Raw genomic sequence first — 25146 nt, forward strand, 5'->3', positions numbered from 1 at the left:
AATAAAAAGGTAAAATAAAAAGGTAAAAGTTTTTAGCGTTACTATAATAATATCCTATTTACAAATACCAAAAAAAAAAAAAAAATTAATACTATCATAATAATATCCTGCTTACACAAACAAAAAAATTGATCATCATACCTGTTATGCTAACAGCCCCACGAGTACACTAGTGAGTATTGAGCTGCAGGCATAATGACATTATGTGTACATTAGTAGTTCTTTTTTCTTTTCTTTTTTTATAGCAAATATTAGTAGTTTCATTGATCAATAAAGTTCTATTCAGAAAACATAATAAACCAAATCTACCTTATACGTGTAAGAGAGAGAAATGGGGGCCAACAAACAACTAAGCATTACAAGGGTAGTAACTTTTGAACCAATCTTGAAAAAAGTACGTACTTAATAGAGCCACAAAACCCCACTTCACCCAACCCCATTTATTTTCCCTTCCCCTAACTTAAACTACTACTTTCCTTTTTTTCATATGTACATTATACATTACAAAAATTATCCCCATTGGCTTATACAAGTAGTATAAGCTGGCCTAGCTATATCCCCCACAAATGTTCAACATGTTCCATTTCCACGCACAAAATGTCACATAATTGAGCACCCATTTGGATTTTCATCACTGAAAAGCTCGAACGAATCTGATGGATGTGGTTGATAGGAGTCATCATAATAATCGGACGGTGGAGGATGATCAGTCTCGTACTCGGTCTCATGCATGTACACGTGTGAATTGGGTGGTGTTGGTGAGGCATAATATGATGTACCATGGCTACTAGTAGGGTGTGCCATGCTATAACTTGTGGCATACACTGGCTGTGGTTGTGAATAATAATGCTGTGGTTGTGAATAATAATGTTGTGGTGAACTTTGATGGTACACATGCTGAGGTGGAGAGCTGTGATTGGCTGGATATGGGTTTTGACCATGACCATGACCATGACCATGAGGTGCTTGAGCATGAGCATGAGCATGAGCATGAATTGGTGATCCAGTGCTTGGCGGTGCATCGCCAGGATTCTCTACACCCTCATCAATTTTGACACTCGCTTTGTGCCCCTTCTTTTTCTTCTTTTTACCTCCACTGCCACTGCCGCCGCCGCCACCACCACCACCGCCGCCGCCGCCACTTTTCTCAGCCCCATTCTCATTTTCACAACCAATACTAATCTTCTCAGCCACCGGTGGCTGGCTACCGGCTGGAGAGGTCACAGTTTGCTTCGCCTCAGGCTTTTGCTCTTTAACTTGTCCACTGGCTTTACTGGTCCCCTCACCATTTTTACTTGGACAACCACCTTCACTATGTTTAGAAGGGTCTTGGACATGATGAACTTCAGCTTTCACTGCTTGTTTTTCCTTGCCTTCACCATGGTTGCTTTCTTCAGAGCTCTCTTGATCAGTTTGTTTCTCTTTCTTATTCTTTGATTTACTTTGCTTTTTCTCTTTTTCAGGCCAAAGCTCTGCAGGTCTCCCTGTCTTTACCAATTTTCTAATCAAAGTCTCAGGGTGTACATTCCCTTTCACTGTTACTATGGCTTTTTGTTGCTTCAAATCAATATCTGTCTCATAAACACCTGAGAATCAAACAAGAATTTAGCAAATTTGTTATGGGCAAGAATGATATTAGAGGGAATGAGAAATGGGAAGGCCTGAAGACTTAAGCTGAAACAAACCAAATATGGAAATGAATGAGAAAAGCAAAGAAAACTCAGTGACAAGGTGAAACTAAATAGGAAAAAACACAACCAGAAAGAAAACAGCTAAGAAAAGCTGCTAAGCGCCTAAGAGAGAGAGAGAGAGAGAGAGAGTAATAACCTAAAGGATATGATGAAACTAAGGCAAAACTAATGAAAAAGACCCATATGAGAAAAGTAAAGGAAAGTCCGAAGTCTGAGTTTCAAACAAGGAAAAAAAAAGAACTGATGTAACATTAGGGTTTGGGGGTTACCTTCAACGCTATGTAGAACCTTTTTTACTTTTCTTTTGCATCCTTCACAGTGAATGGAGACTTTCAAGACCCATTTCTGAGAATAAAAATAAGAGATAAGAAGGGGTTAGAACTTGGAAGCATGTGTGAGAGTATAGAGAGAAGAAGTGGGTGTTTAATGAAACCATGTTTTGTATATATACCTTGCAATTGAGAGGTGCTGAATTTTCTTCTACTATTACTTCTTTAGGTGGTGCTTCTTTAGCTTCTGGGGATGCCATTGGAGGAAGAGGTAAAGAGGCAGTTGGGTTTTTCAGTGAGAGAGAGAGAGAAAGAGAGAGGAAGAGGCTGCTTAGAGTGTGAAGAATTCACTTAAAAAGAAGGAATGAAGAACCTTTAAGAGTTGAGAGAGAAAAAATAAAGTATGGGCCTGGTTGTTGGTGCATGGTGGGGTGGCAAGAATTAGTAATATTTTAATCTTATATATAGGGTGTTCGGGGGAGGGGTTTACATTATCTTGTACGAACGTTTTTTATATAAGTGTAGGTGTAAAAATATGTGTAATGTTATTTAAAATGTGAAAAAATGTTTTAAGTTAGCTTGCCAAACACCCCATAATTTTTTTTTTTTCCACTTTTCCTTTTAGCATTAAGTAATAGTGATATATTTTTTTCTTTTTCTTTTTTTGGGCTAATGGACAGGTATGGCATTGATGCTTCTTGGAAGCCAAGATTACAGGCATTTTCATTTATATAATAAGTGAGTTTTGTGCAACTTTATTTAACGACGAAGGAACTCTTTTTCTTTCCAAAAAAAGCAAAAAGAAAAACTCTTTTTCTTTGCGTAGGTGTTTAGGAAATACAATTGAGGAAAAATTATAAGGCTTATTTTCGCCTATGTGGGGAGGAGTCCGCCTAATGGGCAATGGCCCTAAAGAGTTCTTAGAAATTAGTATAACATTTTTTTTTATCATTTATTACAATCTATTATATATAAATATTCTTATGTGGCTTATTGTGATTTTTATTGTGAAGAGGAAATATAAAATAAATGTTCAGTATAAGTATGAAATTGGAGATAATTTATAAAATAATATATAAAAATGGTAAACTTATTATTTATGAATAAAAATAATAATTTGTTCTGTACAATACATTAAATTTTAAATGAATTCATTTACGATAACTAGAAAATGTAAGGACAATATATTTAACTTATTAAAATTTTCAAACATTTTTTTTATAGATATTACCTTGGAAATAGACTTGTTAAATGGATTGTATTAGGTCAGGTTGGGTCTCGTTTGAGTTAAGATCAAAACTTGGAGGGTTGGGAGTAATCAGCTTGACCCATATTTTTTTTATATGTAGAAAATAAATAATAATAATAATAATAATAATATTATTATTATTATTATTATTATTATTATTATTATTATTATTATTATTATCTTTGTATTTCTTTTAATACAAATAAGAAAATAGATAAGAAAAATACTCAAATTATGAGTAGAGAGTAACTGTCAAGTCTGTCATTGGATTAAAAAAGGATAATAAGATGAGATTAGAAGTAGAACTACCATTAATTTGCAGGGGATCAGGTTGATTAGGATTAAGAAGGGCAGGAATTCCTTCTTCTTTTTCTTTTTCTTTTTGTTTTATTTTTTGTGCTGTCAATGAGCGGTCAGGTTTTTATTTTTCCTTTTTTGATAGATGGGTTTGGGTTAGGTTTCAAGCATTTAATATTGTTAGATATTTATGATTTGTAAACTAAAATATAAATGGAACCATAGGTTGGTAACTATGGTCATTAATTTGCTACAACAACAAAATTTCTTCCTATTTTCATTTCAGAATTCTAATACTTGTTACCATATACATTTTAATAAATTAAAAAGTTGTGATTTCTTCTTTTCAGAAATCTCCCTCCTCGTCTTAGGCGAAAGTAAATAATTTCTAGAAGTTACTCAATCAAGTCTTTTTTTTTTTTTTTTAAGAAAAAGGTAAATTAGAAGTTTTTTCGAGCCATAACCATGATTATGGTGTGTGTGTATATATATATTAACTTTCTTCCTCACCTCCCAAAAAAAAAAAAAATGCAAAAGCCTAAAAGGAAATCCAGTTAGCATCCTTTCAACCTAAGAAACCACATACCTTGACCAACTGGTAACTTACACATTATGGAACGAGCTTCATGGATTTAAATAATTTCTTTCAGAAAGTAAAAAATATATAATTGCATAAAGTAGAAGAAAATATCAAGAAAGTTTAATGTATAGAGAAAAAGGCTACGGTATCTAATATTATTATCAAAACATTTTAGTATTTATAAGCAAGTAAAGTTGTGTTCATTGTGATTTCAGTCGTATGAGTTTATTATATTCATATATATTGTGCCCTTTTCTTTTCTTTGCAGTGGAATCAATAGTTAATTAGAGTCATACTCTCATGATTAATCTTATAATAGGAATTAATTATATCAAAAAGCTTCCTTTAAATTAATCGGTATGTGTTTACTTGTCACATTATGATTCCAAAGTGTTTTGATATGTCAATTTAAACCTAGAGACATACTTTTTTATATATATTATAAATCATATAGAAGGTTTTTATTTTATTTTAATTGGGCATCAATATAGAAGAATTTTGAATGGCACAATGACAAACAAACATTTTAGCATAACATAACCGGTTAGAACCTTGTAGCTTAGTGGTGTGGGTTTGTGATATATGGCCCAAGGGCATTAGGCAATTTTGTTCAAAGAGATTAGCATTGAGGATCAACCGACTATGAGAATGGTACACCACCCTAACTTGAATGGACTCTACTATAGTCTATAGCCCTAAAAGCTAGATTGAGGACCAAATCAATTAATATCTCATTAATTACTTTTTTGAACCGCTAACTCAGACCTTCCACTCAACGTTAATTTGATAGGACGTGGATGTCTCTCAACGGAAAAAGTATTTTAAATCAAATAATACTGCATTATTTATATCAAATTTCAATAATTGAAAAACATATTATAAAAGTAATTACTTAGGGTCCGTTTGTTTCGACAGTAAATCACTTCTGGAAAATATTTTCAGCATTTGTGGGTGTTTGGCAACACCTGAAAATTTGGTCAAACGGAAAATGAAATCAGTTGACCGGAAAATAAACCCTCCCCACCCGGAAAACGTTTTCCATGTCTATTTTACCTTCAAATTGAAATTTTCCAGAAAATTATCACACAGAGCACGAAGAGAGAGAGAGAGAGAGCACGAAGAGAGAGAGAGAGAGCACCCAGACCGCGCCGGCGAGATCGCGCCTTCGCCTTCACCATCGCCATCGCCATCGCCGCGCCGGCGCGATCTCCCCTTCGCCATCGCCATCGCCGGGCCGCGCGATCTCGCCTTCGCCATCGCCAGTCGCCGCGCCGCGCGATCTCGCCTTCGCCATCGCCGCACCGCGCCGGCGCGATCTCGCCTTCGCCATCGCCGCACCGCGCCGGCGCGAACTCCCCTTCGCCATCGCCAGTCGCCTCTCTCTCTCTCTCTGTCTTCGTTCTATCTGACCGGATTTGGTTTTTGATGATGAGCTTTTTTTTATTTTTGGGTTTTGTTGTGCTTCATTGAGAAAATTTGATGAGTTTTTTTTTTTGGGTTTTGTTGTTCTAGATCAGGAAATGATATTTGTTTGGAAGTTGAGAAAATGTGAGAAAATGTGAGCAACAAATACAAAATGTATTTTTTATAATATTTTCAAGATGACAACCAAACACTTGAAAATATTTTTCAATGTATTTTTTCAAATGTTACCAAACACCTAAAAATATTTTCTTTTCCCGAAAATATTTTCAGCTGAAATCATTTTACATCCGGAAACCATTTACTGCCGAACCAAACACAGCCTTACTAACACATGCTTTTCATTTATTAGTAAGCTAATTTTTACTAATATATCTCACATTTATTGAATTTTGATACCACTGTATATTCAAGCTAACAAAACAAGCATGGAGCTATCACATTCAGCAAAAGCAATTGAGAAAAGTTATCAACAATTTTATATCAAGATCTCAACAATTTTTTTTTATAGACTCAAGCCATCTATGGTTGGCAAGGCTCAAGACTATGCAACAAAACTTCTATTGTCTTGTCTTCTCCAAGATACAACAATTAATCCAATAATGTTGTTTGGTCCACATTCTTGTGCATGTGGGTGTAACCCATTTTTTTCTGCATTGCATTTAAACCCAGTAAATTTCCATGTTTACTCTCTTCGCTCCTTATCAATATGAGATTCCAAATTTGACTGACAAGCTAACTTTCAATCACCACATAAAACTCCCACATCTTGTCATTAAATTTATCAACTTATTATTTATTAATTTATTAAAATAAAATTTTAATATAAAAAAGTTCCAACAATAAATCTAAAATGTACATTATGATGCCATAGAAATTCCATTCTAATCTTCAAATTAATATATATATATATATATATATATTTATTTATTATAAAAAAATCTACCATAAAAATGGAAAGACAATTGTTGGGTTAAGATAGTTTGAACCCGTTTAATTATTTCAATTATTCAAATTAATTAATTAAGTCAAATTACAAGTAAATCGTGGAAGTATCAACAAATCACCAAAGAAACTAAATGCAACGGAAAATAAATTGACACGATAATTTGTTGACAAATGGGGAACACCTTTCACAAGGCAAAAATCTCATCAATTGAATTTAAGGTCACTACTCACAAGAATTCACTAATCAATAATCAAGCGGTTACAAGTATAAAAAATCTTACTACTACCCTAGTCTATCCCAAAATACCAACCTACAGTTGAATCTTCGCTTCAATACCCAATTAGACTTGATCATATAGTAGCCTTCTTTCCTTTTTGCATAAATCTTCAATCTGTGACTAACCCCTTTGCACGGATTTTAGTACGCGACTAACTCCAGCAACTTGAATGATTGTTGTTGGCTGTAAAGTTCTTTACTTCATAAACGATGAAGATCGAGAAGCACTTGATTACAAAACCCTATGACGCACAAATGTAATAACTTCACACAAAATATATGAATTCTAGGTCTCTATATCCATATATGACGGCTTCTAAAATATGCCTTATATATGATTAGGGTTATGAGAAAAGAAACTTTAATCAAATAATATAGGGCTGGATTTTAGAATTTTAGATTTGGAAATTTTAAAATCTTAATTCTCAATAGATCGAGTTTGTGTTGAGCTTCTTATTTAGCCTCGATAGCAGTATCTATTGAGCTTTTGTCGAGACTTAATGAATAAACTTTTCTTCACTTGTTTCTTGGATAAATCTTCATGTATTTAATGAAACCACTTAATATGTTTGAACAACATACTTCTAGATACATTAAACCCAACTTAGATATACTCAATTATAAGCTTTGTCAAAAGATTAGCCAATTACATAAAAAAATATGACCCTAACAACAATATTATCTAAGATTAACTTTTTATTGTTGTTGATAGATTAACATAATTAGTATCTTCTCAAAAAAACTTAATCAGTATGATTTCACTTATCCATCAATTTTATGGTTTCAAAGTGCTTTGATTTGCAATTAAAACATAGTGACGCATATTTAAAGGGTTGGGTTCAAGTTACTTAGAGTTACATTAAGTATAACTTGAATCCAACTCATATTTATATATCATACATACACCAATCTTCTCCAAAAAATATTGAAATACAGTAACATATATATAATTCTAAGCAGAATTTTTCAGCAACATTTCTTCATAATTGCCAACAGTTAATGACAAAAATAAAGGACCTTATCTACGTTTTTTCCAACTTCCTCCGGTTATTCATTTCTTACGCCCCAAGGCATTGAAAGCATTCGACAAATGTTACAGTATAAGGTTTTTGAAAATATATGACAATAACTTATACTTATAAATCATTTCATTTTTTCTGAGACACCTTTTGAAGATTTTATTATGATTTTAGTTAAAAAAACCTTCAGTAATTTAAAAATTTGTAAAAGATTCGACTTATAAATTATATGATGGTCCAAAACAAGGTTAGGACTAGGTGCTTAGCCTGGAGGTGGTGAACATATATTTTAACCCAAAAAAAGAAGAAGAAGAAGCAGTGAATTCATGAACTGTTATTTTACAGGTATGCTTTTGTCAGTGTTGCAGTTATTGGGAGTTGGGGGAGTGGAGAGGCAGAATTATGAATGTAATTATTATACTATGGGTCTAGACCCTAGGAGAAGGGTACGTACCAAAAATAAAACATTGCTTGGTTTGGTCCCAATGGGCTTTAAGAGGAACTTTCTTCTTGGAAGGCATTAAGAATAAAGTTAAAAAAACAAAAAAGGTTTAAGACTAGTGGTCCAACTAATTGCTCCCATTACTTTAATTTGATCTGTCTTTCGCAATTGAATATGATTAGCTTAATCCTGTCGTGAACCAGAATCAATGACCTAGATTGGAGGGAGATAAAATTAATATATGATTCCTTCTTTTAAAAATAAAAAATAAAAAAGATCTTAAATGTAATCCAAATCATGTTTTCACAGATTACTATATCAATAAAAATATTTTTGATGACGGAAATATTTCAATAATATATAAAAAAAAATAATAAAAAAGGAGGAAGAAAGTATATTCCTCTAGGGTGGTATTGATTAAACAAAAAAAAAAAAAAAGATATTGAAATAGGACTATTCAAAGGTTTTGAGGTATTTGCACTCTCTCAAAAAATAATATGAAATGAAAATATTCATTATGGACTTCCATTGGGATAGCTTATAGAATCATAAGGATCGAATCTTGCTCACACGAGGATGAGGATTTCCATTGGCAATACTTCAAAGTTAGCATGGGCAGTGTAGTGGGTAATGACCTGTTTGGTAAGAGATTTCTAGTAACATTATTGTTGTTTTGTAAAAATACGTGTAGATGAAAAAGTGTGTAAAAATACATGTAATGTTGTTTAAACATTGAAAACTGTTGTTTAAACCTCCATATCAAACACCCTTAGTATTGTATATGCAATTAATTAATGCTCTCATGCCTTAATGGTTGTATATAGTTAAACCTGTCAACAAAACCTATATTGTGCTGATCCCGAAAGTGACAACCCAGCTTGTATCTCAGACTACTGCCCAATTAATTTGTGTAATGTGGTATTGGTATTCAAGTTGATTTTTGATGGTCAAGGCTAACATCTTGAAGAAAGTGTTTTCTCCGAGTCATATTCTTATTATATTAGACAATCAAAGCGTCTTTGTGCTAATGATGCGGGATGTGGGATGTGGAAGCGTTAAAAATTAGGACACATCTACTTCTGAAAAATAAAAAGCAAAACACGTTTGCTTATGAAAATAACCCCGAATTCGCTAGAAAATAGAAAGTTAAAAGACTAAATTTTATTGATTGAATAATTATTAAAAAAAGTGTACAGACTTAGAGGCCTATTTAAGGGCTCCCTAAAACTTGACAGAGAAGAAAATATATTCTAAAATAACTATTAATTGATACCTAACTATAACAGGAACCAAATTTGACCTAAAATGCATTAAAAGCACCTAAAAACAAGAAAATAATAATCTTAAACCTAAAATAACAAAAATTACAAATTAAATACCAACATTAATAAATTATAATAATCAAATAGGAAATTGTGTCCTACATCAGCCAGGTTGGCTAATTACTGAAAATTTTTTGGTCTCTTTTGAATCTGTGCTTCAATGCAAGACTTTAGACATGGAAAGAAAGGTTCAATGGCCATTAAATTGGACATGAGCAAGGCTTATGACTGAGTTGAATGAGACTTTTTGAGTTAAATTGTGAAAAAACTTGGTATTCATCATATGTGGATGGATCTAGTTATGACTATGTTAACATTTGTTTCATATTCTGTACAACTTAATAGATGTAGTAAAAGTTACATTATTCCTACAAGTGACATCGGATGTTTATTTAGTGTTTCATATAGGCATTAATCTTTATAGCGTAGCATTTTAGTCCATTTTGTTCAATTTGGTCTAGTTTGACCCATTTCAGTCCACTTTAGTCCATTTAGGTCCATTTCAATCCATTCAGTCCACTTAGTCTATTTCGGTTCCTTTGGTCTAGGGGTGTGCATGGGTCGAGTTAAGGGGATTTTTTGACCCAACCTACCATGGTGGGTAAAAAAAATTCAACCCAACCCAACCCAACTCAATCCACATGGGTTAGGTTGAACCCATGGGTTGGACAAATTTTATTATTATTAAATTGAGTAGAAAATAATATAAATATAATAAAAAACCCAAAGATTAGTATCAATGTAACTCCTTAAAGGTAAACAATACTAACGACTAAACAACAATAGTAATTTACTAGGATTTGTGTGAACTAATTGGTTTTTATATAGGATAGGAAGAGCTAGTTATTTTTCAAAAATTTATTAATTATATAATATATTTTAAATATATATATATATATATATATATATTAAATATATGAGTGGGTTGGGTAGGGTTGGGTTTGGCAGGTTTGGAATTTTATGACCCAAGCCCAACCCAACTTGCTATCAAAAATTTTTTTGTAACCCAACCCAACCCACCAAGCCCTAAAAATTGACCCAAATAGGCAGGTTGGGTTGGGTCGGGTTGGTTTTGGCGGGTTGGCTGCACACCCCTACTTTGGTTCATTGTGGTCCATTTCAGTCCTATTTGGTCCATTTGGTCTACTTTGGACCATTGAGTCCACTTTGGTCCATTCAGTCCATTTTAATGTACTTACTTACTCAAGAATAGAAAAATACAAGTTTGGGTTGAGAATACCTATTCTAAATCAAAATTTATTATAAAAGATAGATGTCAAACTTGTGTACGTAATACGGGAAGCAATATTTTTTTGATAGCATAAATTATCCATGAGAGCACCGTGGCATGGTGTTGCACTTGGTCCAAGAATTGAACAAAGGTGAAGAAGGATTTGGAACTGGAATTGATTCATTCACAAAACCTATCTAGTTTTTGGCTATTAAATCCGTGACCATGGATTTGGATAAAGGGTAATTGTCTTCACCAACATGTGGCCAAGTCACTAGCAACATGCTAGGATTATCGTCACCATTGTGGAGAAAGTAATTAAGGATTAAAAGCAAGGCCGGCCCTAGGCTTAGGCCAATTAGGGCATTGCCTAGGGCCCCCTTACTAGAGAAGGCCCCAAATTTGGGGCAAATTATTTATATATTTTTTATATATAAATATTTTTGAGAGATATTAAAACATTTTAGTTTACATCTTTTTTCACTATTAAGAAGGCTTAAAAAATTAAGTAATGCTAGAGATAGAAATAAGACAAATTTAAATAGAATTAAGTAATGCTAGAGATAGAGATAAGACAAATTTAAATAAATAGGTTTTACAAATAGATGTTATATTAATCACAAGTAATTTAAATAGGAAAATGTTAAAAATACTATAAATTTTACTACATAACTTTATTTATTTAATTATTTTTATATAAGATAAAAATTCTACTATAGCCTAATATAAGTGTATATGTGTGCGACTCGGCCATTATCCCCCACACACCACAAGAACTTATACTTATGGAGACAGTGATCACTGCACCAAAGGCGCGTAATGGTCTCCATAATTTTTATAATTTGATGTGACAATGAATATGATAAGTGAATTTCAACAAATTATTGAATGCATTTTTGAATGAATATTTGTAATTGGTGATATATTTTTGTAATTCTCATGTTGTAAATTTTATAATATTTCTAATATTTTTGTAAGCTTCATGTCATTGATCACATTCATTACAACACCAGTTTGTAGTAAAATTTGTTATACCTTTGGCATTTTTTCAAAAAAAAAAAATCATATTAAAAAGTAAAAAGAATAAATTTAAAAAAAAATTACTATACAAAATGCTAGTTTTTTTTTTTAGTTGAATATTGTTTAAGTGATAACACAAATGTCTTATTTAAAGATTTTGCCTTAGTCCTCCAAAACGCTTGGGCCGGCCCTGATTAAAAGCATTATCTACCAAAGAAGTTGCAGCGGCAGCAAGATTAGAAGTGATTTGTGTTGGAAACAATGGATGAGCACGATTAGAGCTCTAATACCATGTTAAAAGAACTGTTTCCAAGAGGAATTAATATAATTGAAAATTTTATCTAATCTATTACACTTAAGTCTTAACGAAGCCCTGTATCTATATACAATAATACAGAGTTAGAGACAGAAAATAACAAATCCTAATCTAGCAGTTATACATTCAAAACTGAAATAACTCACTGATTTACAATTAAACAAGCATATAGCAGCATGTGAGACTCACTTAAGTTGGCATGTGCTTCTCGCATGACCCTTTTATATTGTAATCTGTAGGTGTTGTGTTTTGATTAGAAAACGACTTGCAGCTTAAGCAGACACAAGCACCAACTGCATCAATTTCTTCCATCCTTTGAACAACAGTAACAGCTTTGCTAGAAAAAAGCTAAATTTTACCTTACAAGCTGATCAATTCCCCCATTACATGCAAATGCCCTTTAATCAGCGTATAAATTTGACTAAGATGTGATTGACAATTTGACTACATGCAAATTATGAAATAGCACAAGCAAATTTTGTGTTGCACTTTTCAAAGGACGAATTCATGTTTTTTGTTTTACCTCCGGAGGACAGTAAATAATAAAGCATGAACATTCCATTACTTGTATACCCAACAAGGGACAAAACTTACGGCCAATCAAAAAAGGCATAACCTTTAATTATAATACATTTTGATTTAAAAAAAAAAAAGATTAGAAGTTTTCCTTATGGAAATCAAATTTGGTCGAGGTTTTCCTGGAAAAGTCTCGAGCTTGCCATCTTAGCTCCCCAACCAATCCAGCCGCACCACAGTAGAACACCCCTGCAACACAATCAGCTCAACTTTAATTCAATTATATAAAAAATATTGATAGAAATAATCCCATATGATCAAGTTTAGTAAAAGGAAGGGCTTACCAACTCTTTCATTGGTGTGCTTAAGGGCTACATTCTTAAAGACATTACGCCAATTTGGCCTAGCAAAATGTGTTTTAACCCTTGTGCCTGAGACAATATCCATACCAGTTTTAGCATGTTGTATCGACTGAAGCATAGTGATTAAAGCCGATCGAGCATCTCCTTCTTCATAAACACTAGTGCAATAGTTGTGAATCTCAATTACTCCATTACAAACACTTTCAGCTACCTCATTCATCACTCCCTCAAACCACTCAAAAGAGCCTTGTTCACGAGTAACCCAATAGAAGTAAGCTTGTTTAGTAGCAAAATGTTTTCTCTTACTGGATTTTACACCACTCTCTACAATCCCGTCTTCCATGTTCTTTTGCTGCTTAATATTATTAAGTACGTCTTTAACGATGCTAATTAAAGGCGTGGCACCAATGCCGAGGCCGATGAGGAGGAGGACGTTGTACTTTTTATACTCTTGTGCCGGAGCTCCGTAAGGGCCGTCGATCAAGAGCCTTGGCATTCTGTGAATATGTTCCAAAAATAAAAATTTATCGAGCAATATTGAGAATTCATTTACATTTTAAAAATACTTATTACTTTTTTGAATAATAAAAATAATATTAGAAATGAGTTTTTTTTTTTAAAGTATTCTGAAATGACTAATTGAAATATCAGAAGGAACCTTGGTTTGTTATTGTCTTGTGCAGAGTCAGATAGGTCACTTTCGTCGCTAGAAGGAGGCTGGCATACCTATAATTAACATGCCAATTTAAAAGGAAGAAAAATAATGTTTAGACTTTAAAAAATGAAGACCAAAAAAAAAAAATCCATGAATGAATGGTAAAATTTATTGAAAATGTACCTTGGAGAAAATAGCTTTGAGTTGTGATGTCCAGTCACCCAAGGTACGTATGTGGATGCTTAGATAATCATCCCCTGGCGCTGAAGTAATCGAAAAAGGATGCCTAAATGCGACACATCATCATCAACGATAATGATAACAATATTGATGATTGGAATAATAATATACAAAGTCTATCGATACAAACTATTTGACATCTTGACGTGGTTGATTGTTAATATTAAGTACAAAAGTAATATCAGTGTGAACTCAGATGAGAATTAATGAAAGCTTACCAATTCAACATGTGTGAAAAAATTAAAATTTATTTTTTTGTATGTAACATTAATCATAATAATAAGAAGTAAATATTGAATTACCATTCAAAGGAAGAGACAGCTGAGCAATTTACAAATATATACTGCCCACTAGTATATCTAAAGCCTTGAGGTTTAGACATATGCAGGGCCAACACATTTCCGGGGTACAATGCAACCTGAAAATGCAAAACAAAGTCTAATTCCTTGAACTATACATATAGCATGCGTTCATTTTACTATAATTTCAAAAATGATGAACATCATCAAGAGAAAAGAGTGTCAGTGAAATTCAAAAGTACCTTTAGTATCCGCACAGTTTTATAGCTAGATCTAAACCCACGTATTAAGCGTTCACATGCATAGAGTAAAATCGGGACAGCCAGATACATCCATGTCTGAGACAACGTAGCAGAAACAAAGTTAGAAAATACAATTTTGGGAAATCTTTAGCACAAAATCTGTTTTGCCATGGCCAAATTAGAGCAAGAATTTCAGATGCTTACTGTCTTTTTGTGCCATTCCTTGGAGAAGTAGAGGTAGTATCCATGTACTAATAAAAGGATATAGACAATGACAAATAAATGGTGGGAGTACCAAAAGGCATTGAACCCTGTGAGCTTTTTAATAGTTTTTGGAAGGTTTAGCTTGTTCCGACGGAACCAAGGTTGGGCTAATGTGTATGCTATAGCCATAAGCACCGCCATAACCATGCCAGTCCAAACCTCAGTCCCTTTCACAAACCACCAATAGTTATTTGGTCGCTTCTCACCAAAAAATGGCTTCATTGACTCGTATTTATCATCCGAAGCATGTAATAATCTAGGGAAGTCACATGTTAGATGTGCACCGGCGTGTAGCCCAACTCCAATTGCAATTCCAAAAGCAATTACCTAAAGAATTTGGGTGAATTTTTTGTTCAAAGAAGTGCAATCTTGTAAGCTCTAAGTATTTGTTCTGCTTTGATTCAATTGAATTAAGCAATAGATTTGTTGCCAATTAATTATGTACCTTATGGAAATTGATGTTATCATCAAAGGGAACCACCATCCCTAACTTGGTCTTGCTTCTAAGCCAAGTAATGGTATTTCTGCACACGGGTAGAAGAATTAGGGCCATGTTGAACTTAAGGGTCTCGGCTGCACCCTTAGCAATGTTGACACAATAGCCCATAACATCAAACACGGCCATATGCTTATATTGAATGAATTTCCAAGTGAAAAGACCTGCGCAGATTGAAAGCCATAGGGCTATAACCCAAATCCGTTTCCAATTGTCTTTGAGGAAGTACACAAGATACCGGTTGCACCGCTTGATGGGGTTGTACTCCATGGTTGGGACTAACCTTTGGCTTAGTAGCCGGCCTAGAACATGAGTATCAGTCCCCATGTTGGTTGATTTGCTTGGAGCTTGGAGTAGCAGCATTTCCAAGTTGTACAACTGCAAGTCAAATAGTCTTAAATTTTGGTTCTTTTGGAATGCTAGTAAGTTGTAAGCCTCCTTTTTTTTTTTTTAATATATATTTTAAAAATTAATATTTTGGGAGGAGAGACTTGAATTCTAGATATTTTCATTCATCAAAATTTAAACACGTTAGAAGTATCAGTTGAGTTACAATGCTCTTAGTCCAATTAAAGTAAACTTTGCCTATTTGCTTAAAATCATAAAAGGCTCATCCATTTTCTAAATAATTTGGCCAGTTTTGCGTTCAAAGGTTAATGTTCACACACACACACACACACACATATATATATATAAAGAGAGAGAGAGAGAGAGAGAGGTAATTTTTTTAATTGGACCTTATTGGAGAAAGATTAAATGAACAAATTTCATATAATTTTCATTTTTGAAAAATATCATAGAAAAGCAGATTCTTCACATCCAAACATGCTATATTCAAATTTTCAATTGGTGGATTATAGTTTGGTCTGCAAGGCTAAGGCAAATGTGGGTTGAACTAGGTCTAATCAAATGGTATTTCTTTTTGGCTGAGCTATGACTGGCCTAACTAGAACAGCCTTAGGGTGAGTTTGGTTGGGCTTTTTGAAAAAGTGCATAATAAAAAAGTTGAGTTTTTAAAAAGTGTATAATGAAAAAGTGATTTTTCAAAAAGCTGAGTGTTTGGTAAAAACTGTTAAAAAGTGCTTTTTGAAAAAGCTGAGTATTTGGCTAGCACTTATAAAAGTGGCAGTTTGAGGAGTAAATTACTAAAAATGACAATGTCTATATAAGGAAGTTTATTTCATACTTAAATTAATATTGTGAAATTATTTTTTCTCACCAATATTAGCTAATAATCTGTCACTTAAGATTTATTGTGAAAATATTGTGATAATTGATACTGATTTTAATTTGAACGTATTATTACAATTCTTTTTTTCTCTTTCTAAAAAAATTATTTTTTTCTCACCAATATTAGCTAATAATAACTTACCACTTAAGATTTATTGTGAAAGTATTGTGAAAATATTGTGATAAAAAATTGATACTGATTTTAATTTGAGCATACTATTAAAATTATTTTTTTCTCTTTCTATAAAAATTATTTTTTTCTCACTTATCACTTAAGATTTATTGTGAAAATATTGTGATAAAAATTGATACTAATTTTAATTTGAACGTACTATTAAAATTATTTTTTTTTTCTTTCTTAAAAAATTATTTTTTTCTCTCCTATATTAAAATTTATTGTGAAAATATTGTAATAGCATTTTCTTCTTCTTCTTCTTTTCATTTTTCTTTCTCTCTTTTTTTCTCCTCCACACACGTACTGCACCACATCTTTTTTCCTTTTTTTTTTTTCTTTTTTTTTTCCCACTCTTTTTTTCTCCTCCACCCACGTATTACACTTTTCCTTTTTTCCTTCTTTCCTCTCTTCTTCCTAGCCATTTCCTCCAGCCACTTCGTCCTTACTCAAGACATTCCACAGAGCTCTCCTCTTCCTTTTTTTTTTTTTTTTTTTTTTTTTTTTTTTTTTTCTGTGCAAGAACTTATTTGTCCACAGAGCTACCGCAAGAAACCCTTGTGTGGGATGGCCAATTACTCATCCGTTGTCAAGAAATCATCCGTCCACAGAACTCCATTTGAAAAATTTTGGTATATTCTGATGTTTTTTTATTTTGCATTTTGAGGAATCCTAATTTGCAAGGGATTGATTTTTTTTTTCCCTTAGCTGATTTGGGAATTTGTTATAAATTTTTGTGTGTTTGGATTTGGATAGTTGTTATTATTATTATTTTCCTTAGCTGAGAGGCGTTAGTGATTTGGTAATTTTCGGTACCTTTGAGAATTATTCCTAGAAAAAAATTTCTCAGGTCAGGGCTTGAGCATTAGCGTGAGAACTGATGATTTTTCATGGGTAATTTGGTAATTTTTGGAAGAGCCCAACGGATAGCTTCAGAACGTGCATGAACTTTTTGGTTATGGACCTCCGGAGCTCCATAATTGGCTTGCGCGTTTCTTCACAAATACAAAATGCAACTTTTTTCAAAAAGTTGCGTTTTGTGCTTAACCAAACACACATAAAGAGCTAGCTTTTTGAAAAAGTGACTTTTTGGGCTCAAAACGTTGAAACAAAAGGGCACTTAATCCGTTTGGTTGGATGGATTTTAGTATGATAGAAAAAAGAGTAGAGAAAATGTTTTTTGGGGTGTTTAGTTGGGTGGATTTTAAGGATGGAAAATTGGTGGTGCCCTGATATTTTCTCTCCAAGCTTACTAAAATATTATCTCCCCAATTTGGGGAGAAAATAGAGAGGAGAATAGTAGTTGTAGTCAAATGACTAAACTATCCCTCCTTTCATATATTTTTTTTTCATGGGTGTGATACGTGACTTCCCTTTCTTGCTTGTTTGTTTGTTTGTTTTTTTTTTTTTTTTTTTTTTTTTTTTTTTTTTTTTTCTTTTGTACTAGTCATGATTTTTCCTTTTTAATAAACTTGGGTGAATGCCTTTTTAATTTTTTTTTAATTGGACATCATTTTTTAATAAGGGCATATGGGTAAATTTATACAAATTCTATTTTTTATTATTCCATTTTTCTTTTCAAAAAAAAAAAAAAAGTTTTCCACCCTTTTAACTAAACACAAATGAGGAAAACTAAAATTTCTTCTATTCTCCTACCTTTCCATATTTTCAACCAAATAGAACCTTAGTTTTAGAGGAAATGTATACATATGTATAATTAAAAATTTTATATAAAGAAGATATATACCTCAACGTATCCAAGGTTGTCTGGGTCCAGCTCTTCCATAATCAGTGCAGCATACTCTTCGGCTTGTTCTTGGATCTTTGACAATTTATTTGCACAAGCACTTAAGGCAATAATCTGAAGAAATTAAGCAAATTAATATACGGTCATCTAGATTTTCTATATTGAATACTTATCAGTTATTTGTACTAAAAGTATGTAAAATTACTTCATTTTTGACTTATCAATTTTCATAAATCTCACATCTTTCACCTCTTCTTCTGTAATTCTACCATCAGCGTTTTTGTCCACCCTGCATTCGGTATGTAATATATGTTAGCCAGAGCTTATGACAAAAATATAAGTTTTTCACAAAATTTTATACGTATTTTTTTAAGGAAAAAAATTTGGCTATAACTCCTACTAAAAAAATTGACATAGTTAAATATTTTAAAAATTGAACCATTGGATATTATATTCTTTATATTCTTAACACTTAAGTCAAATTTTGCAATAGTCGGATTTTATTTACTATTTCATTTATGAATTTATTTTTTATACAAAATTTTAAACTACAAAAACTTGAAATTTAAATATTGATTGAAATTTAAACATTTTAGACTACAAAAATTGTACTTGAAAATGTAAGTCTCTATTTTTGGACTTGAATGATTTTTCTCACATGTTTTCTATTATTATTGTTAATTGTTTTGTACAAAAATGCCAACCACATTTTGATTCTTCTAATAATACACTTTGATAAAAAGATAATTATTGTTTCACACTCTGGCACAAAAAGGTTGTATTGATTATTTGAATGACTATGAAAGTATTCATAAATTCAATATATCTACTTATCAACGTTTACAAAATTCTCTAGCAATTAAAAATTGGACAGATAACCGAAGTTTTGTTGGTCGCAAGCAGCATTGCAAAAGAATGGTAAAATCTTACATGTCAAAGAAAGTTTGTAATCTTGTATCAAAGCTCTGATCAGTAATTTGTTCCCAAAATTCGAACAGGTCAGCTTCGGATATAGAAGATGATGTTATTCCTCTCCGACGAGCCAATGCATCAAATAGTTCGCTTGCAAACTCTTTTGACTCTTTCATCCCTAATCACAATCACACCAAATTTCATAAACTTTAAAAAGTTATACGATTCGTTTTAACATTAAATTTGTGCCTAGATTAGAAAATACCAATTAACATGAGATTATTACGACATATATATATATATATATATATATATATTTTTTTTTTTTGGTCCGTTTTTAGTACAGCATATTACAAAGTTGATCAAGATAGGTTACTTTTTTCTTGCAAACAAAAATATAAGTTTTCCCTTTTTTTAGGGAATTGAAGGATTGAAATTTGAATGGTCCTCTTGGCGTTTCCAAGAGTTACTACTGTTGTGAGTGTGTACTTTATAGTTAGTATATATGTAGAACTGACAAAATTCCACCCTAACCCGTTAACCTGACCCACCCCGAAGGAAAAAATTAAATTTGAATTTGAGATTTTTGGACCTATTGAGAAAACATTTCAACCCGACATGTAGACATGGCAAAACGGGTCAGAATTTTCTAACTCGACCCAAAAAAATACCAAACCTGAACTTGAGTTTTTGACTCGAAACAAAAACGAGTTGACCCGTGACTCGACCCGTATTTTTTGCTGGTCAACCCGACCCGACCCGCAACCTAACCTGAACTCGAGCCATTTTTTTAAAACTTTTTTTTTTGGGTAAAAAAATAGTAAAATTAAGACAATAATGGTTTAATTGTTTATTGTGAGTTTTAAGGAAACAATTGATACATTTACATAACTACATGCAAATTAATTGAAAGATAAATGGTTGAACATTCTGTAATGAGTAAAGATTTTTAGACATTAAAACATTTTTTGATGGTCAACCCGACCCGACCTGCAACCCAACCTGAACCCGAACCATTTTTTTTAAAACATTTTTTTTTGGGTAAAAAAAATAGTAAAATTAAGAAAATAATGGTTTAATTGTTTATTGTGAGTTTTAAGGAAACAATTGATACATTTACATAACTACATGCAAATTAATTGAAAGATGAATGGTTGAACATTCTGTAATGAGTAAAGATTTTTAGACATGAAATAGCAAAATACATGCCAAAATAATTTGGTTACAGTAAAGTTAAAAACATAAAAGCCAAAGTATCAAATTAGCATAAATTATGAATGCTTAGACTTATTTTTAAACAATTTATGTTCAAAATAAACGGCTTTTCAAAATAAATTATGATATTTTCTAGAGTGTGTATTACTTAACAATGATATGATATTCATAAAAGAGACAATTTATAAATAAATAAACAACCAAACTTTAATGTATATCTCAAATTGAAATAGAGTGTCAATCAAAATTGATAATAGATTATAAAATTAATTAGATTGTAAATTTCTTACATGTTTTATTTTTTAACAAATGCATTATTCAATAAGTCATTTGTATTTTTTCTTTAATATATTTTGGAATGTTGATATTATGTAGAAATAAAACTTGTGTATTTGTTTTACTTATCTTTATGTAATTTTGTTTTAGATAGCAATGTTAGGATTTGTATAATTTTAAAATTATTGAATAAGTACTAATAAGTTTAACTGAGTTCATTTTTTATATAAGTGGTGAATTTAAAGTAATGCATTTTACATTAAGTAATTTGTAGTATAACTGTCCAAATGACAAATATATGTTTTCTTTATATAAAAAAAAAAATTTATGTGAAAAATACAGGTCATCCTGACCCGATCCACAACCCGATTGACCTAAACCCGTTTTGACCTGTAATTAGATTGACCTGACCCGCCCGTTTTGCCATGTCTACCAACATGAAACCCGATCGACTTGACCTATTTCATTGGAACTTGAATAGGCCTAATTTGAACTCAATTTGACCCAACCCATGCTAGATCTATCATACGCGTGTAGAAAACATAGGAACATCAAACAAATACAAATGTAAGAAATGTTGAAACTGTAACCAAATCAATGCATACCTATACATTGGCAAAACCTAGATTTGGGAAGCATCTCATTGACAGCCAATTCTTTAAACCGAGCTTCAACCTGGGACCAACCTTCACTTCCCACCTTCTTTCCGATAAACTTTAGGCCTTTTAGGGCACGAGCAGCACCGGACTTGGTCCTATCAACTTTGTTAAACCTAGTTGAAGATGCCATGCGCTTCATCCCCAGTGATACTTGTCTAAGTTGAAATGAGAGATGGGAACCAAGTGTAGAAGGCTTTTTCTCAAACTTCCTTGTTAAACTTGCAGTCTCTGAGTTCCTTCCCTTAATGTTTTGCACCGAAATCGAGTCATCATGTACGTCTACTGTGATTTCTACATAACATTCATCTTCTTTGAATCTTGTACTCTTTTTGCTGCTATTTCTTTTGAAGGATGGACCACTTAAAGGGGCATAGCCTACTAGTTTGCTAGTGCTTCCAGACTCAGAATATGAGTCATCTTGGTTTTCTTGATTATTCATCCTTATTTCTCTTGTATTGCTTTGTGTTGGTAGCCTTAAACCGGTGCTCTGAAATGAAAATGAAACTTGTTGGTACTGTAGCCTGAAAAGCTCGCCAATATCATCAAGATATGGTGAAAACGATTTTTTTTTTTTAAAATGTTATATAGACTTGTAGAATTCGCTATTGGCAAGTCAATTTCCAAGACCACATCAAGTTAAAACTTAAAATATCTTCCTTGTGTTTTGTTTTTTCTTTAAAAAAAATGGTTAGATTTAATGGGGTATAGGGGGGGAAAGGCTTGTGGCTTCCACGAGATTTCAGACTGCTTAGCCTAAAATTAATGACTTCAATCATTTTATATTTTAAAAAACTGAAATTTGAGTAAAAAATTTTCAACAAATACCTATGACAAGGATGATAACCACGACATGATGATCATAATAATATCAATGATAATAAAAATAACTGGTGTTTTTAGTTAGCTTAACTGGTAAAGAATTTTGTTGAAACTTGAATTCGAATCTTGACTACAGCAAAAACCAGTTACCGTCTTCACCTGATGATAAAACAAAATCATCATGTAACAAATGTCATAAGTTCAAACAACAACAACATCAACAACAACAATAATAATAATACCAAATTTTGACAGGTTCACGGTATAGAAAACGAGAAAAAGGAGCTTAAATGGTTGAAGTTTCCACTGCATCCATTTGGAAACAACTTCTAATCCGAATAACCTACTCCACGATGTTGAATAATAAAAGTAAAAGAGAATTTTCTCTAGTATGTTCATGTTCTTCCTGCAGTGAAAGGTTAATAAAAATAATTGTTTAGTATAATAACAACATATCAGTGATTGATTTGATTCAAGCCCAATAGATAACCCCTAGCAATTGACCACACAATTGAGAACCGCAAAAGATTAGGTCAACGATGTATTTGGGGAGCCACAATGTTGAGGATTAGTCATTCATTATTCATGCATGTCATTATTAACGCTATTATAGAACTAAAATCACGTGATGGTCTATGGTCGTTGTAATTCAACCTTCTTTAATTTTTAATTAATCCCACAAATTGGCATTTGACATATTCCTTTGAAAACTCACTTTTTTTTTTTTATAAAAATAGAATAAAAAAATTTTCTCAGGGAAATAATTTATTTAGGTGATAGTTAAAGTCTTTTTCTTTTTTCTTTTTTGGAGAAGCAGGTGATAGTTAAAGTCTTAAAGAACCTAATTCTTAATTATATATAGTCTCTATCGATAAGTGAAAAAGTTGACTATGGATAAAGTCAAAATACTACTTACAAAAACAGTGATATTATTAATTCCTCAAGGAACTACTAAAAATTAACCGTCATAATCATAATCATATGTGATTAAACTTTATCTTTCAATTTGATAGTCAGACTGGAGGCTGAAGCTATCATGATATATAATTTGATTGTGTTAGGTTCAAAAAGTTTAGAACAATTGACAAATTATGAACATAAACTTGTTTGTGTATAGATCATAGAATCGATAGAGTACATTAAATAATACTCAAGGTGTTGTAAGTCAAAATACAAGAATAAAGAAGCTGTAGGTTCAAGATTTGAAACATGCCATGCTTGACTGATCGAATTGTGTTTCTGTAGAATCTTAATTTTGGTCCAACAACCTATTGACCTATCAAGTGATTAGGGTTTTAGATTTAATTCACATAGTATTTAAAGGAAACCCTAAGGCACATTTGGTAGAGATTTTGGAACTTCTCTTTTGAGATCTAAATGGTTCTATGCCTTTTCATTTTAAAGTCATTACCAAAGATCAATCTACATACTATTAGAATTAGTTAATCTGAAGTTGTTGTATACTAGTCATCAAAGGTGCTAGAATTAAACTTTCAAAGGTGGTCTTAGAGTTATAGATTGGAGGTCTATGTGAAAGATCTAAAGCGTGAATTGGAGGTTCATGTGAGAGCAAATCAAAATCAAATAAGTCTGAGGGGTTCAGAGCTTAGTTTGGTAACTGTAGTTAGATTTACTACGAATTGATATTCTTAACTGTAAATCTCAATTTGATATAGTGGATTGTTCTCTTAGGATCGTTCCCTCTAGATTTTTACTCTGAAGCTAATTTGTTTTATTGGTTTTCTTGAATCATCATTGCTTGTGTTATTTAGATTTCATGTTGATTGTGATGAATGTTTAACCTAAATCTAAATAATTAACCTACGTAACAACTTGCTAATAAATTAGATTAAACACTTATTTTTCCTGAGGTCTAAAACTTTACATATTATTAAGACTTCAAGATTTATTTTATGCAAAACAATTAAAAATCTAACGGTCAAAATTATAATTTAAGCTTTGAGATGTGAAATTATCATTTTGCTCCAGGGTTAAATGCATAAAGTGGAGGATTTACAATGACCTTTTGTTGTACATATCTTAGCTGCAAGGCTGCAACTTAAAGCTTTGCCAGATTTTGATTTGTCAAACGGGTTTCAACCCATTTTGTCAATGTTTGTAATAACTATCATTTTTAATATTTGTAATAGCGTCTTGTTAACCAAAAGAGAGAAAAAAAAAAAAAAGGAAGAAAGAAAGAAAGAAAAATAAAGAACATTATTATTATTATGATTATTATTATTATTATTTGCCATTTAAAAACTAATTTTTTTATACTTCATTTTAATTTAATTTCTATGGTAGCGGACATTTATTTCTCAAATTTTTCAAAAAATATGAGAACCAAGAACAAACTCAAGATTTCAAGTTAGGGGCTGGAATATAAGCAAAAAAAAAAAAAAAAATCCAAATAGATATTCATATTGTATTAACAAATTATCAATTAAGATAAATGAACAAAATCATTGTTTCTTAATACATTAAGATGCAATCATTTATCAATAAAGATTTTAAAAAAACACACACACACAACGATATTTTTTTTCTTTGTACTGACTACTAAGCTGGCTATGATTTTTTAATTTTTTTTAAGTTTTGTTTTTATTAATTATTTTGGGTTGAGTAGTTGTTAAATAGGCTGAGCTAACTACATTAATTGGATGGGAGGGAGGCCTAAGGTTTTGGAAGAGGGGGACTCAACTGTAAAAAATGAAAAAAAAAATATAAGTAGTAAAACAAACAAATAAATAAATTCCTAGTGTTAGGTTTTAAGATTTTAGAACAATTGACAAACTGTAAGCACATACTTGTCTAGATATAGATCTTAGAGTCTATAGAGTTTATTAGATAATACTCAAGGTGTTACAAGTCAAAATATAAGAACATTCAAGCTGCAAAAAGGAGAGTTCAAATTCTGTGAAATCCGACCGATTGGAAATCAGATCCGACCGATCAAAAA

General features: G+C 31.9%; 2 protein-coding genes across 2 annotated transcripts; both read right to left on the reverse strand.

The window, feature by feature from the left end:
• Positions 1–356: 356 nt before the first annotated feature.
• Positions 357–2396, reverse strand: LOC142627392 (heavy metal-associated isoprenylated plant protein 35-like). Its single transcript, XM_075801242.1, has 3 exons — positions 2143–2396; positions 1961–2036; positions 357–1586 (listed from the first exon to the last, which is right to left on the reverse strand). The coding sequence occupies exons 1-3, from the start codon at positions 2218–2220 to the stop codon at positions 601–603; spliced, it is 1140 nt and encodes a 379-aa protein (XP_075657357.1). The 5' UTR covers positions 2221–2396; the 3' UTR covers positions 357–600.
• A 10342-nt stretch (positions 2397–12738) lies between these two features.
• LOC142629552 (respiratory burst oxidase homolog protein B-like) lies at positions 12739–21810 on the reverse strand. Its single transcript, XM_075803559.1, has 12 exons — positions 21315–21810; positions 19237–19396; positions 18547–18595; positions 18307–18420; positions 15107–15535; positions 14602–14988; positions 14398–14493; positions 14159–14274; positions 13800–13902; positions 13620–13687; positions 12944–13458; positions 12739–12848 (listed from the first exon to the last, which is right to left on the reverse strand). Exons 1-12 carry the CDS (start codon positions 21805–21807, stop codon positions 12739–12741), a joined length of 2640 nt encoding a protein of 879 aa, XP_075659674.1. The 5' UTR covers positions 21808–21810.
• Positions 21811–25146: the final 3336 nt, after the last annotated feature.

The sequence above is a fragment of the Castanea sativa genome, chromosome 3 (genome assembly GCF_040712315.1).
Source record: "Castanea sativa cultivar Marrone di Chiusa Pesio chromosome 3, ASM4071231v1".
In the NCBI taxonomy this organism is placed as follows: Eukaryota; Viridiplantae; Streptophyta; class Magnoliopsida; order Fagales; family Fagaceae; genus Castanea; species Castanea sativa.

Bases quoted from the DNA above. Each gene is read 5' to 3' on its own strand.
- LOC142627392 (XM_075801242.1), bottom strand. From the start codon at position 2,220: ATGGCATCCCCAGAAGCTAAAGAAGCACCACCTAAAGAAGTAATAGTA. The intron at 2,037-2,142 runs GTATATATACAA...TTTTATTCTCAG, and splicing joins CAGCACCTCTCAATTGCAAG to AAATGGGTCTTGAAAGTCTC. The intron at 1,587-1,960 runs GTAACCCCCAAA...TTTGATTCTCAG, and splicing joins GGTTCTACATAGCGTTGAAG to GTGTTTATGAGACAGATATT.
- LOC142629552 (XM_075803559.1), bottom strand. From the start codon at position 21,807: ATGAATAATCAAGAAAACCAAGATGACTCATATTCTGAGTCTGGAAGC. The intron at 18,421-18,546 runs GTGAGATTTATG...TAATTTCTTCAG, and splicing joins CAGAAGAAGAGGTGAAAGAT to ATTATTGCCTTAAGTGCTTG. The intron at 14,494-14,601 runs GTAAGCATCTGA...ACGTTGTCTCAG, and splicing joins AGGAATGGCACAAAAAGACA to ACATGGATGTATCTGGCTGT.